General features: G+C 34.4%; 1 protein-coding gene across 1 annotated transcript; it reads left to right on the plus strand.

The window, feature by feature from the left end:
• Positions 1–2,854: 2,854 nt before the first annotated feature.
• On the plus strand, positions 2,855–14,664 carry LOTGIDRAFT_82338 (hypothetical protein; the record flags this gene model as incomplete). Its single annotated transcript, XM_009060662.1, has 10 exons — positions 2,855–2,935; positions 3,184–3,259; positions 3,968–4,044; positions 4,865–4,962; positions 7,495–7,655; positions 8,596–8,709; positions 9,430–9,547; positions 10,194–10,487; positions 11,494–11,584; positions 14,545–14,664. Coding segments are annotated over 10 exons (1,230 nt in total), but the record flags the coding sequence as incomplete, so codon positions are not given.
• Positions 14,665–14,901: the final 237 nt, after the last annotated feature.

Genomic DNA, 14,901 nt, shown 5'->3' on the forward strand with positions numbered 1-14,901 from the left:
ATATAAGTTACAATAACCCCACTCAAAGAATTCACAGTCATGCAGCAAACAAAACAACATACAGTGGTTCATACATAGAATTAATACACACGAATATAGTGCACATAAATTTAAAGTATATTTCTGAGCTTTTAAATATGATTTAAAGTTTTGTTGAAATATTAATTCTACTTATTAAGTGGAGGAAGAGATTCTGGTGTTATTTCCATGTAAAAACCATATATTATTTTGTATCGACCATGCAGTAATGATTGTATCCATATAACAAATGTTACACATTTTTAAATGGGGTGTTATTTTTGGCCTCTGTATCTAATATGGACAATGAATTACATGAGTTATCTAATTGTTTATTTAGAACTATGATCACGAATATTAATGAACAAAGAAAATACACCATTATTATTTCCTTTCCTACTTCTGTTAATTTTGATGAAAAATGTAAAGATTTTAATGTTGGTAGAGGACATTCTTATCGGGATTTTTCTAAATTTTTATGTGTATTGAAGACACTGATAACATCAATTTGCACCACTTCAATTTTCAATCTGACCTCTGTGGTTCCTGCAATTTCACTAAAACTAAGCTTTATATGTTGTCACTCATTGCTAGGGCCTTTATGTGATACATGCATATTTTGCAATTAGTGACATCATAAAACACTTAGTTTTAGTGGAATTGCAGAATCCACAGACGTCTGATTTAAAAGTAGAATGTTTCATATTGAAACTATCAGTGTCCCCTATACGCTTAAAAATTTTAGAAAATTATCTCTAACACTCTCCAAATTGTTCATTAACTCTTAAGAACAAATACTTACTGTTAGAAAATAAAGTTGAATATACTGTATATTCTAAATAATATAGACCTTATTTATTACGCATGAAACATTATCATAATGTCACATGATAACACTAGCTTCAGGGGCCTTATTCTAAAAAAATTTAAGAATTTCGGTAAACTAATTGGATAATAAAATTGAATTTATAATAGATGTTCGTGATTGATAATTCAGATGAATGGAACATTATGATAATAATAATGACTTTATTTTGGCAACCCATTTCGACAGAAGTCTAATTTTCAATAGGTCCCACTAAACTACAAATTATATACAAGATTACAGAAAGAATAAAATCACAGAAAATAACTTAAAACATATATACATTTACAATGTAACATGGATGAGGAAAGAAATATGAAAATGTAACCACTATGTTTCCCCACATAACTACATTGACACATAAGACATAAGGAATATATATCCCACTGTAAAGTGTCTGATAGTGTTGAAACGGTCAAGGGTACATACAGGTCTGTTTCTAGTGAGTTGACTTGATAAATAAGTTTTAGTGTGAGTTTTTATCAAGTGAAGAATGTTTGATTTCAGTGTCAATATATCAAGTATTATAGTTCTCTTTCAATATTGACCCTTCTATTGTTTTTTATTCTCAGACTTTTCATACCTCACTTGCTTTGATTGGATGATATAAACATGGCTTTGATTGGATGATATAAACACAGTTTTGATTGGATGATTTAAACACAGCTTTGATTGGATGATTTAAACACAGCTTTGATTGGATGATTTAAACACAGCTTTGATTGGATGATTTAAACATAGCTTTCATTTGTAAAATTGCGACCTTTAAACCAAAGGTCATGTACTGACATCTTCAAGATGACAATTGTGGTCTGAAACTTACCATTTCTTGCACCTTGCAGAGTTAATTTCTCTTGTTTTATTATTAGTCAGATATAAATGGTTTTATTTAACTGAAAACTTTCAATGGGCTTGAGTCAAAACCTTCAGTTGTTCAAGATGATAAATTCAATTAGGTTGTTCGCTGGTCATTTAGCATGTATAAAAATTACGCCACTTGACCACAGAAAGAGTGAGCACTTTCTACCCAATGTCTTAAACCTGCCAAATAACATCTCTGAATCAACAAACCAAACACAGCTTGAAGGGCATGAAATGAGTCCAACAGACTTCCTAGATAGATCAACATGGACAAAAATTACAAAGCCTGAAGTACACAGAAAGAGTGAGCACTCTCTGCCCAATGTACTATACTCACCAAAATAACATCTACATATACAGACAGACAAATAAAACATGGATCTGAGACAAAAACAACACTCGAAATTCTTCTTTTATTCTTTCAAATTAACGGCATCTCATCCTAAATAAAAACAAATATCATTATTTTCTATCATTATTTTCTGAATATCTGAGTGTTTGTTTTGTACTAATTAACAGAAAAAGATGAAAATATATTAAGTGTTAAAATAAGAAACAACAGAATTAACAATCATGTGACACTACCCTTAAGATAATGATTAATTAAGAAAAAGATCAAAATACAGATAACAGTGTTCAATTTTTATACGCCCATCTTGTTAGGGTGAAGGAGGTTACACCTGTAGTTTCACCTGATTTGGGGTGAATCTGGGGTCATGTCCTGTAAAATGATGAGACTAAGGAGAGAGAAGCAAGGGCATGTCATATTTCCCAAACTCTTCATACCGTATATTTTCCCATAACCACTTTATCTATCTACATGTATTTATGTTTATTCGTGATGACACCCATATAACTTTTTCTATTCTTGGTCTATAATATATTTGTCAATTCGTGATGACAACCATATAACTTTCTCTATTCTATGTTATATTTGTCATATCGTGATCACACCTATATAACTTTCTCTATTCTATGTTTTTGATATATTTGTCAATTCGTGATGACACCTATATAACTTTCTCTATTCAGACCTATATTAAGTTTTTATCAGTGTTTGATAGCACCCATATAACTTTCTATATTCGACGTTTATGTTATATATTCCAGGTTTATGTTATATTTGTCACATGGTCTGACAGTGGTACCTATGTTGTCTATAGAAGATATAGCCGCTTCTTTGACTTTCAGGTAAATTTTTCACCCATTTTGTACCTACCCACATTTATATTGAAAATTCTCTCATTGCAACTTGTGACAAAATCAGGATTTATCAGCTATCCTGGACCATTCAAAAATGAATTCATGTCAGATTTCAAATTAGTTTAAAATCAGCACTCCAGTAATTGATCAGACTATGTTGGTGATGTTTTTGAGGTGTCTTCGATCACCCCCTTTGAATATAGCTCTACACGACAATATTTGTTTGTATATTACAGAGTGCTTTATTAGATAAATTCCCAATAGAAGGTGGTAGTATAGATCCTGAATCTAGAATTATACCATTTCTTCCAGGTTTGTCTTCTTTATTCTTTATCAGTATTTTTAAATCAATGGCCATCTTGTCAAGTCTGACGACACTGAGAACATTATTAAATTTCTATCATAGCAACATGTTTTGTCAAAAATTCAGCAGAAGATGCTTGTGGATCATTGAAGATGACAAAATCAATGAGGTAGTCATGAAATGAGTTTAATAACCACTCAGCATAATTCAAAGCTGAAATGAAGCCAGGTTTCCTAGGAGCCCCCAAGAAAGATCAAATATTGACCAATCAAATTTCTTTAATTTGCTTAAGGTGCAGGCACACAAGTGGCCTTGGTCGAAAATTTTGGTCACTGATTAGAGTTTTTGATTAATATGTCGCATGTGCCCAGGCTTCTAGACGAAATTATTGCGTCTCCGACAGGATTTATAATATCAAACAAGTTTGATAATTGTCTCCGATATTTTTTATCCGTCATCATCCAATCAGATTCATTTTATTTCCATTGCATGCTGCGCACGTGATGATCGATAAAGTAGAAGACTGGAGATTTTTGTCTCCTTGTGTGCCCATGCCAATCGGTGAAACTCTTGGCAAGACTCTAGTCGGGCCTTAACTCTCTGCCCAAGACCCTTTGTGTGCCTACACCTTAAGATATGAATGATGTGAATTTGGAATATCTGAATACAAATTCTTGTTACTTATAACAATGAAACTTATTGATTATATTTGATAGGTAAAATAATATTTGGAAGAAGTCATATCCGAGATGTAGCTGTAAAGAGACTAGGTCCTATCAATGATTACTGTAAGGTAAGTGTAACTTTCTTACTCTCTACTAAATCAGGCAAAATCTCGCACCTTAGGATGAAAAAGATCTAAATGTTGAACGTAGACACCATAAAATTGAGATGTAATAACGCGTTACCTATAATCCTAATTTCCTGCTTCTAGATGCAAGTTATATTCTAACTTCAACAGCTGTCTAAGATAGGACTGTAATGATTCACTGATCAATAGATGAACCCTGATTTTCCCTCTTATTGATGCATTGGGTGGATAAAAATAAACCTAATATATCGGCATGATTATTTATTAACTTCCTTTTGATGATAATGACACAGAATCCTAAATTATATTAGAAAATGATTTATATTTGAAATTTCTAAGTCATAATTTTAAACTCTGAAAAAGATTAAGCACATCTTTGTAAACAGTTGTCTCTGAATTTCAAGATGTTTACACAATGATTTGGTATGATATTAAGGCTATATTTTATAGATATTTGTACCACATTTGTCATACTATTACAAATTTCTACCATCTTTGTTCTTTCTTTTTCTAATAAATGAATGGCAGTTTATTTTCACAATATATCATATCATTGGATGAGTATCTTTATGTGTACTGAATCGCAAGAATCGTTGCAACCCTAGAGTTAAAAGTGAGATGAGAATAGTATTCTCAAAAAAGCACTGGCCCAGGTCATAAAGTAGGAAACAAAATCAAAGGATTTGATAGTTAGTTTTAGACCACTATTGATATCTACTGAGAGAGTAGGTATTTAAACCTAATATACTGTTTCCACCAAATAGTATAAATAGTATGATAAAAAACTATTGATATGTTTCAGGCTGTCATTGCTCTCCCTCCTAAAATCTCACAATGCGAAGAAGTTTTGGATTTTTTTGAAGTGGAAACAGATGATTTAGACCCTCCTAAAGCTGAAGAGTAAGTTAAATCTGTTATTTTTGTCAAATTGAGGGTTTGGGGCTGGACATTGTGTGAGGTGGGGTATAATCACCCTTCTGAAACACCTGATACCACTACAACTTGATTTATTATCTCTTGATCTCCATAGAAGAGTCAATTTCATTTCTATATCACTTTTTATAATTAAAATCTGGCATCCTGGCGGCATTTTCTCGAAACGATCTTAGCGCTAGGATGTCCTAAGTTTCATTGGAAGCTCATGCTCAATTGTAAGACAACCAGACATCTGATTTGCATTATGAAAAGTGTCACAGGCAGCTGAAACTGAGCTCTATAAATGTAACTTCATGTAGTAAATTGTCTGGCTATGAGATATTAAAACAAAAGCTGAGTAAAGGAAATAATATAATAAACTTCCTGGTAATGATATCTTATTGTGGTATTTATATCTTTCCTAACGTTAAAATTCAGAAAATCACAGCTAATAGTGAGAGCAATATCTAGAGAAATTGACTAAGTTATAATCAAAAAATTTAAGATGCAATTTTTTCTGGAAAATGATATTTAAGTTAAAATTCAACGTCTCATAAGAAGATACTTGGATTAAGTGAACCACTTTAGTGAATCTAATTATTGGTAAAGGGGGCGTGGTTTAAACTTTGATGATGTTGATTTGATAGGGATAGGCTTACATTTTGATATTTTTATCCTTTGATTTTTTTTTGACTTAATAATAAAAAAAATTAAAGTAAAATTTTTCAATTTTTCAATTTTTCACATGCATTGAAACCCCTCCAAACCATATCCTCTGTAAACAGACATCCCCTCTACGGACATATTGGAAATCCCAACCAAATCTCCATATTATGACTATTTTCTTATGAATAATTTTTACTTCCTCAGCCAGTATTTGAGGGAGTCAACCTAATATAATATTTACTTTCAAACCTTGAGGCATTTCTCATTAATTTACAGTAATTAAATAAAGATTTTTAAATAAATGACATAAATTTTGATATAATTAATAAATAATTTGTTTACATAATAAACCTGACGGATGAAATAATCCTGACTCAATGCACTAGGATGGATATTTCTCTAACTAGGACTAACAGACACTCCTACTGTCAAATATAGTATATTTCAATTAATTAACGTATTGCCCTAATATTCAATTTTCAATGAATTTACACAGGAACTTGATTTTATCCTGTTGATGAGTCGTAGTGTAAACCTGCTCTAGTTTTATTGTATATTGACATTGGGTTGTTCTGTTTGGTGTAAGTGTAGGCCTTCAAGTCAGAGTTTAAGAATTGTATTAAGTAATATTCTCCTAGTTGGATTTAATACCTATAGGTGATATTAATGATTGGATTTTCTAGTGTCTTCTTGTCTTAGTCTTTAAGTTTTAAACTTGAAGTTTAACTGTCAAAAAAGGATTTGTAAATAAAAGGATCTATCAATGTATGTGTATATAAGATAGTGTATTAGCCTGTATAAGAAAATGAAAACAGTGTTGACTTAGACTGTTAACCCTAAGTACTGTGTATGGAATGTTAGCTTTAAATAAAAAGCAAAAGTTTATTTCGTTGGATTGAAAGTGTTTTTAAACAGAAATTTCAAGTTTTAGCAGTAGATATTAAGGAAATAAATAGATCTATGTTGACATTTTGCATCAAAATAAGGACAGGATGTAAACTTTGAGAGTGAGACAGTCATATTTTAAGTGTTTTCTTGTGATTATAGTTTTACAGAGATTACTCATACTGAAAATAACTTAAGGAAGGATTGGAATAGTTTAGTGAACTTCTGAAGAAAATGATAATGTATGTAAAATTAAAAGATAATCTAGAAAAATACAGTTATATTCAGACTTTTTTCTGAACATATGGAGTAAAAAGATTATGCTAAGTAATGATTGAATTATACCTATGTGAATTATATTGATATGGTAATTTATGTGCATATCATTAGTAAATTATCTTAGAAAATAAGAGTTGTACTGTTACTGTAAACATTAACAAAAAATATTAAAAATAAATTTACATAATAGTTAGACGGAGACTTTTTTTTATGGGATAATGGTAGTTTATAATCAAATGAATGAACTGTAGCTAATTGTAGCCAATAGGTTATGTAATTATAGTGATATTGTAAATTATGCGCATAATATTAAAACGTAAACTAATGTGATAGACTGTTATGGTGAGACTGTTTACGTTTACTTAACACATTGGATTTACAGGAATTTTGTAGATAAGACATGGCATGATTTGACTTTAACTAGTTGAAACAAATATTGTGTGGACTTATAATGATATGGTAATTTATGTGCATAATATTAAAATTAATTGACTTGATTCAAGTATTTTAAATAATTTACATTAACTGTGTAGTGTTATTTCTGCCTGTCAATGCATTTGTGAATTTTGCATCAATTAGTAAAAAATTTCTAAATCTAAAAATCGAAATGTCTCTAAAACTGAGGAAAGTTTCAAGTTATATGAATTCTAGAATTCGGACTGTGAAAAGTTGTCATATTAAATTTAGAAAGAAAAAGAAAGATGAAGGAGCGAAGAAGGCTGAGAATATTTCTGATCCGAAGACTCTAACACAGTACCGAGTAACGTGTGATTATGAGAAACAAGATCGGGGTGAAATTGATCTAGAGGCTGGAATGATCGTGGAGGTGGCAGAGAAAAGTGAAACAGGTTAGATAATCTTACTTCCTATTCTCATAGTTACATATGAAATAAAATGAAATGGAGATTAACATCCTACTTTCTTGTACCAAATTGGGCTAATGAAGATGGGTAACACCATGCAGGGTGCAATGAGGGAAATTTTGCTGGGACAGCATCATTAGCCTATTTCCAATTTCCAATTGTCAAGGTAACTTTCACTTGCACAGCCTATAGCACACAGGACCTCAGTTTATTGCTTCATCTGAAAGACTAGACACTCTTTCTATGTCAACCTCTGACTGCATCACTGACAAGAGGAAACAGGGTTGAACCCTGGACATTAAGGTTAGAGAGCTCTAACTCTCTAAGACACAACAACTCCCCTAAATAATCAACTTTTGGGAACAATGGATGTTAAACTCCATTTCAATCATTACATTCTAACAAGGAAAAAGACCTGTCTTTATTAGGCCATGACTTCATTTCTATAAATGACTTCTTTTTATTGTCATGTTCTTGCTATGCTGTGTGTGAGTTATGCTTAGCAAGGAACACTATTATATGACACATGCTATGCTATTCTATATGAGTATTGCTGTGAAATATGAGTTTTTTCTTTTCTATATGATTTATTTGCTATGTTATATGAGTTATTCTTATGCTATATGAGCTATACTAGGGTATATCAGCGACACCAAGTAGGGTATATAAGCTATTCTAGGGTATATGAGATATATACTAAGAGCTATATACTAAGAGCTATACTAGAGTAGATGAGCTATGCTATGCTAAATGAGTTATATTATGCTGAATAAGCTACGCTATGCTAAATGAGCTATGCTATGCTATATGTGCTGTGCTATATGAGCTATGCTATATGAGCTATGCTATGCTATATGAGCTATGTTATATGTGCTGTGCTATATGAGCTATGCTATATGAGCTATGCTATGTTATATATTTACAGGATGGTGGTTTGTGAACAGTGATGATGCCCAGGGCTGGGTTCCAAGTACATACCTAGAACCAGCCGATGGTTCTACCACTGATAATGTTGTTCTCAGAGCTCAACCAGGGCAAGGTAATAATACTTTCTGTTCAGGGCTATCCAACTACAAATAGGCAAATGATACAAAATGATACAAATGCCTCATGACAAATTTGACAAAAGAATAAAGAAAAGAAATTTAAAATTTTTGAAATTATACAAATGATGCAATGTCTACAAAAAAGTGCTTACTGTTTGAAGTCTGTCCTGATCCCTTGCCGAAAATGTTTGTCTCATAACAAAAAAACCATTCTAAAGCTCTTATCATGATATATGCCTTGTGTTTTTGATGTTGGCGAACTCTCATCTGATTAATCAAGTTATGACTCTGACCAATCAAATGTCCAATTATGGAAACCATCCAAAAAGGTTGTTACAGAATTACTGATGCAATAAAACTCAGTTATAAAAGGGGTTGTAAAGAGGTTTTCTAAATTCTTTATGTCTATCAGGTACACAGACCTCTCCAAATTTCTTTCTGACTTCTGTGGTTCCTGCAATTCCACTAAAACTAAGTGTCTGTTGACAGCACAAATCGCAAAGAGCCTTGTGTGACTTGTGCGATTAGTAACGTCATCAAACACCTTTTTTTTGTGGAATTGCAGGAATCACAGACGTCTGACTGAAATTGAAATGGTGGTAATTGATGCTGTCAGTGTTCACGATACAAACACAAGATTAAGAAAACCTCTTTACAATACCTTTAATATGTTTGTGTATTATGTTATATAAAAGATATTGAAATATTTATAGAAGAGAAGTTTATCTGTATAGAAATGTTCCAGTCTAACGGTAATGATGAAATATCACTAGAGAAAGGAGCTGTGGTAGAAGTTCTGGAGAAAAACCTTTCTGGATGGTGGTTAGTCAGGTAAAGATTTAACTTCCCATCATAATGAAAATGTATAGACCTACTGTTTGATAGGCATTTAGAGATCGACACGAATAGAATAGGAGTCTTTATGGATAACAATCACTTTATTTCTTGATACATGTTGGTTGGTAGGTAGATGACAAGTAAACGTTCGTTTCCAGCGGGTGCTGATATCGCAAACTAGGTAGTTGTTGGTAGATAACAAGTTATCGTTTGCTTCCAGCGGATGCTGATATCGCAAATTAGGTAGTTGTTGGTAGATGACAAGTTAACGTTCACTTCCAGCTAACTGATATCGCAAGCTAGGTAGTTGTTGGTAGATGACAAGTTATCGTTCGTTTCCAGCGGATGCTGATATCACAAACTAGGTAGTTGTTGGTAGTCGTAGTAGTTGGTAGTTGGATTGGTTCAAATTGGATGATTCTGTGTTGTTACATGTTTGTATATGTATCCATGATACCACCTTTAAATATGAAATACTTACTCATTTATAATTAATATACTTCCTCATGTGAAAAGTTCATTAGCTGCTACCAATATTTTCCCAGTGTGCATTTTGGGTTTTGTTTTGAGGATTGATTGTTAATACTTGGTTTAATTACATGTTTGTTTTGCCTCCATGGTACCCCTTTTGTTATTTCAGGCATCAAGGAAAAGAAGGCTTTGCTCCTGCTACCTATCTTAATAAAACAGAGGACCAGTTTGCTGTAAGCCTGGCCAAACGTAAATCACTGGATGTAGAGATCATAACAAACCTATCTGACATTAGTAATATAATGAAAGGGGATTCCCCCCGAAATAGCCTGGCTTCAACAGAAACACCTAAACCAGTGACTGAAATGTATAGTAAAGTGAAGTCAAGGTCATTAGAAAGAGGAGGTAATATTAAACCTCCACCAAGACAGAGCATGAGAATGGTGAGTCTGTCCTTTACTCCGTCTTATACAACCTGGCCTGGTATTCTCGAAGTAACCTCAGCGCTAGGATGTCCTAGATTCTAATCTTCTAACATTGATTTTAGGACATCTTAGAGCTAAGATCTTTTCGAGAATACGTGGCCAGGATATCTTGACTCTAAGAGACACTATTTTGTATCACAAATGCATTTATTTGATTGGATTATATACCAATGAAAACAGCCAATCAGAAAAAATTAGCTGACATAAGAAATGAAAATAAAATGAAATGAATGGAGTTTAACATACTACTCATAGCAAAATTGAACATCTTGACATAATAAGGCTACTCTCTTTTGTGAAAGTCATAAAACACCAGTCAGCAAGCTTTAAATACATGATTTATCTCCCTTGTGATAGGTGAATCACTGAATACATACCGGTATCTATACAGAGACGATCAAATTGTTCAGCGAGACTCTTTGCTTCCTGCATTTTCGATGATTTGACATCTATAGGAACTTTCTTGTTTGACTTTGACATCAAGCTTTAAATATTCGATTATCTCCCTTGTGAGAGTGGAATATATAGTCATTCAAATACTTTGTTAGAAAACACAATCAAAGGCATGGCAGACAAGAACTAGTAGTGACATGAGCACCCAAATTTTTTACTGTCTTTCTGTCGAAGGCTTTGATAAACTGTATTTGTTAGTGTAAAATTCAATCAAATTGCTGCTTTTTTAAATTCAGATATAGATGATAATTTATATTGCTTCAAATTTTTATATCACACTGCCCCGTCATTAGGGTGGAGTCCGTGAAAGTGAAAATTAAGCCCCAGTAAAACCTTCTTCAGTTCAGCAGAGATTGATTCATTTACAGTGTCTTTTGGCACCTCATAATTGTCAGAAATGAGTTCTTTGGGCCTTTAATTCTTCAAATTTTCCGAGTACAAAATCTGAGCCCCAGCACCAATTTATTCCTGGTGACAGGGCTGGCAAGACATTCACACGAATTTCTATATTTTTCAGGCAAAGAATATGAGTTCACCCAGCCATAAAACCAGTCACTATGTAACAATAGCTGAATTTGAAGATACTGTAGGAGATGGCTTAAGTTTTAAAGAAGGACAATCTGTTCATGTAAGTTTTGTACATCGCAGCCACGTTACCGATACGGAAATCCTGATGTCCACATGCTTTTTACTGGGAACGATATATCAGATAGCATAAAGGCATGAAGAATTTAAAGAGGTTTCTAGTGTTTTTTTGGTGTATCATGGCTATTTATGGTCCCTGTTTGCTGCTATTGCTATATAAGGGCCTTTGTGATCGCCATTTATGGTCCCTGTTTGCTGCTATTGCTATATAAGGGCCTTTGTGATTGCCATTTATGGTCCCTGTTTGCTGCTATTGCTATATAAGGGCCTTTGTGATCACCATTTATGGTCTCTGTTTGCTGCTATTGCTATATAAGGGCCTTTGTGATCACCATTTATGGTCTCTGTTTGCTGCTATTGCTATATAAGGGCCTTTGTGATCACCATTTATGGTCTCTGTTTGCTGCTATTGCTATATAAGGGCCTTTGTGATCACCATTTATGGTCTCTGTTTGCTGCTATTGCTATATAAGGGCCTTTGTGATCACCATTTATGGTCTCTGTTTGCTGCTATTGCTATATTAGGGCCTTTGTGATTGCCATTTATGGTCCCTGTTTGCTGCTATTGCTATATAAGGGCCTTTGTGATCACCATTTATGGTCTCTGTTTGCTGCTATTGCTATATAAGGGCCTTTGTGATCACCATTTATGGTCTCTGTTTGCTGCTATTGCTATGTAAGGGCCTTTGTGATTGCCATTTATGGTCCCTGTTTGCTGCTATTGCTATATAAGGGCCTTTGTGACCGTCATTTATGGTCTCTGTTTGCTGCTATTGCTATATAAGGGCCTTTGTGACCGTCATTTATGGTCTCTGTTTGCTGCTATTGCTATATAAGGGCCTTTGTGACCGTCATTTATGGTCTCTGTTTGCTGCTATTGCTATATAAGGGCCTTTGTGACCGTCATTTATGGTCCCTGTTTGCTGCTATTGCTATATAAGGGCCTTTGTGACCGTCATTTATGGTCTCTGTTTGCTGCTATTGCTATATAAGGGCCTTTGTGACCGTCATTTATGGTCCCTGTTTGCTGCTATTGCTATATAAGGGCCTTTGTGACCGTCATTTATGGTCTCTGTTTGCTGCTATTGCTATATAAGGGCCTTTGTGACCGTCACTTATGGTCTCTGTTTGCTGCTAATACCATCAAAGGGTCTGTGTGATTGCTGTGTGAGCTTGCTTATTCTATTTTTAGATTAGGACCTGAATATGGCTTTTATTTGATTTTTATTTGATTTCTTTATCAACAGGCCTTGGAGCAGGCATTGGATGGATGCATTCATATCTTGTTTCAGATTAGGACTTGACTAATGATATGATTTAATTTTGATTTCAGGTAAACGAAAAGACAGATAGTGGCTGGTGGTTTGTCAATATTGACGGCAAGGAAGGCTGGGTTCCATCCTCATACATCCAGTCTCAATCTGAGGACAAACTAGATGGACACGATCCAGAAGTTTATTGTACGATCGATGAAGCTGAAATCTCTTCTGATTGGTCCAGTGATAATGATGATGCTGACCAATCAAATGTTGTATTGAGAAAACCTTCCAAAAAGAAGGGAAATAGTATCACAGATGCCATTAAAACTCAGTTACGCAAGCGACAAAGTAATTCAGATCCAGATTCTAAATCTGACGAAAAAACAGAAAAACCAAAAGTTCCTGATCTCCCGTCCAAACCCCAAAAGTCAAGTGGTGTCACACCCAAACCTGAGCCCCAGAGTGATTTCAATCACGGATTAGCCAATATATTGAAATCAAAATTTGAAAATCGAAATAATAATCAAACGAATGAATCTGATTCAGTGGAGAATTCACGATCTCAGACTAAGCCAATATTACCAACAAAATCTTCGTCTGACGTGAAACCTCCGCTTCGCCCAAAGTCAGCAGATGGGCTGGAGTTGAGGTTATCTCGCTGTCCAATAAAAACCATGGTAAACCAGTCCCAAAAATAGCCTGTCAGTCCCCACACTCAGTGAAAAGTACCTCATCCTCATCCAACAAGCCTGTAATAACTTCAAAACCTGCATTGGGTAACAAACCTTCACCAGGAGTGAGACCTACTTCAGGAATTAAACCTCCACTTGGCTCAAAACCAGCATTAGGAACCAAACCAACATCAAATACAAAACCAGTATTACCAACTAAACAACCAAATTTGTCCAAACCTGGTAACAAGTTTGGTACAGGTCCACCACCTCCAAAATTACCAACCAAACCTGCGAATTCGATGGCATCTGACTCTAATAATAATGATGATAGTGAAAAATCAGGGCCAGGAGTTCAGGGACTTGCTGCAGCTCTTCAATCCAAATTTGAAAATAAAAATAGTGCTCCTGGACTCTCTAAATTTGAAAACAAAAACAGTGCGCCAGGACTCTCTAAAATTGAAAACAAAAATAGTGCACCAGGATTCTCTAAATTTGGGAATACAAACAATAAACCAGCCTTGCCTAAGTCAGAAATAAAAAACATTTCATCTGTGGCTTCTAAGTTTGAAAACAAGCAAAATGTGCCAGTTCTACCCAAAACAGATAATAAACCAACTGTCTCACTAGCTTCGAAATTTGAAAACAAAGGTAATGCACCTCCAAAGTTTCCTGGAAAACCAAATTTACCAACAAAGAAAACAGTTGAAAAATCTCAAACATCTAGCAAAGGTCTTGACATTGATAAACCAAAAGCAAATGTTGGAAATTTAGTCAGTGCTTTGAGTGGAAAATTAAACTTTGGGGGTCCAGCGAATACCTCTAGCAATAACAGTTCTGATGTTGGACTTTCAAATAATCATAATAATATTGGAAAAAATAGTGCTATGAATACTGCTAACAATAGTAAAAATACTGTTGGAAGTCAGAACTCTAAAGCATACATCGTGGTCGAGTCGTTCGTGGCAGAATCAGATCAAGAAATAACGATCAGAGAAGGAGATGAGGTTGAAATTGTAGAAGAATCCGACTCTGGTTGGTGGATGGTGAAACTGAATGGCAAGAGTGGGTGGGTCCCGTCTGCTTATTTAGTCGAGAGACGAAAAGATGCCCCGGTGGCGGCTCCACCTGTCCCTCCTCACGCAGCATCAAAACGTGCATCCAGAGTTATTTATAAAACATGTGCCTTGTTTATGGCGGAGAATGAAGGTGAACTTGGGTTCGATGAGGGAGAAACGGTAGACGTAATGGATAAAACAGACGCTGAATGGTGGTTGGTTAGAATTGGGAATGAAGAGGGTTGGGCTCCGAGGTCGTACATTGAACAAGTGGAGATCGAGGACACGAGAGGCAAACCACCCGCC

Source organism: Lottia gigantea, assembly GCF_000327385.1.
Source record: "Lottia gigantea unplaced genomic scaffold LOTGIsca_44, whole genome shotgun sequence".
NCBI lineage: Eukaryota > Metazoa > Mollusca > Gastropoda > Lottiidae > Lottia > Lottia gigantea.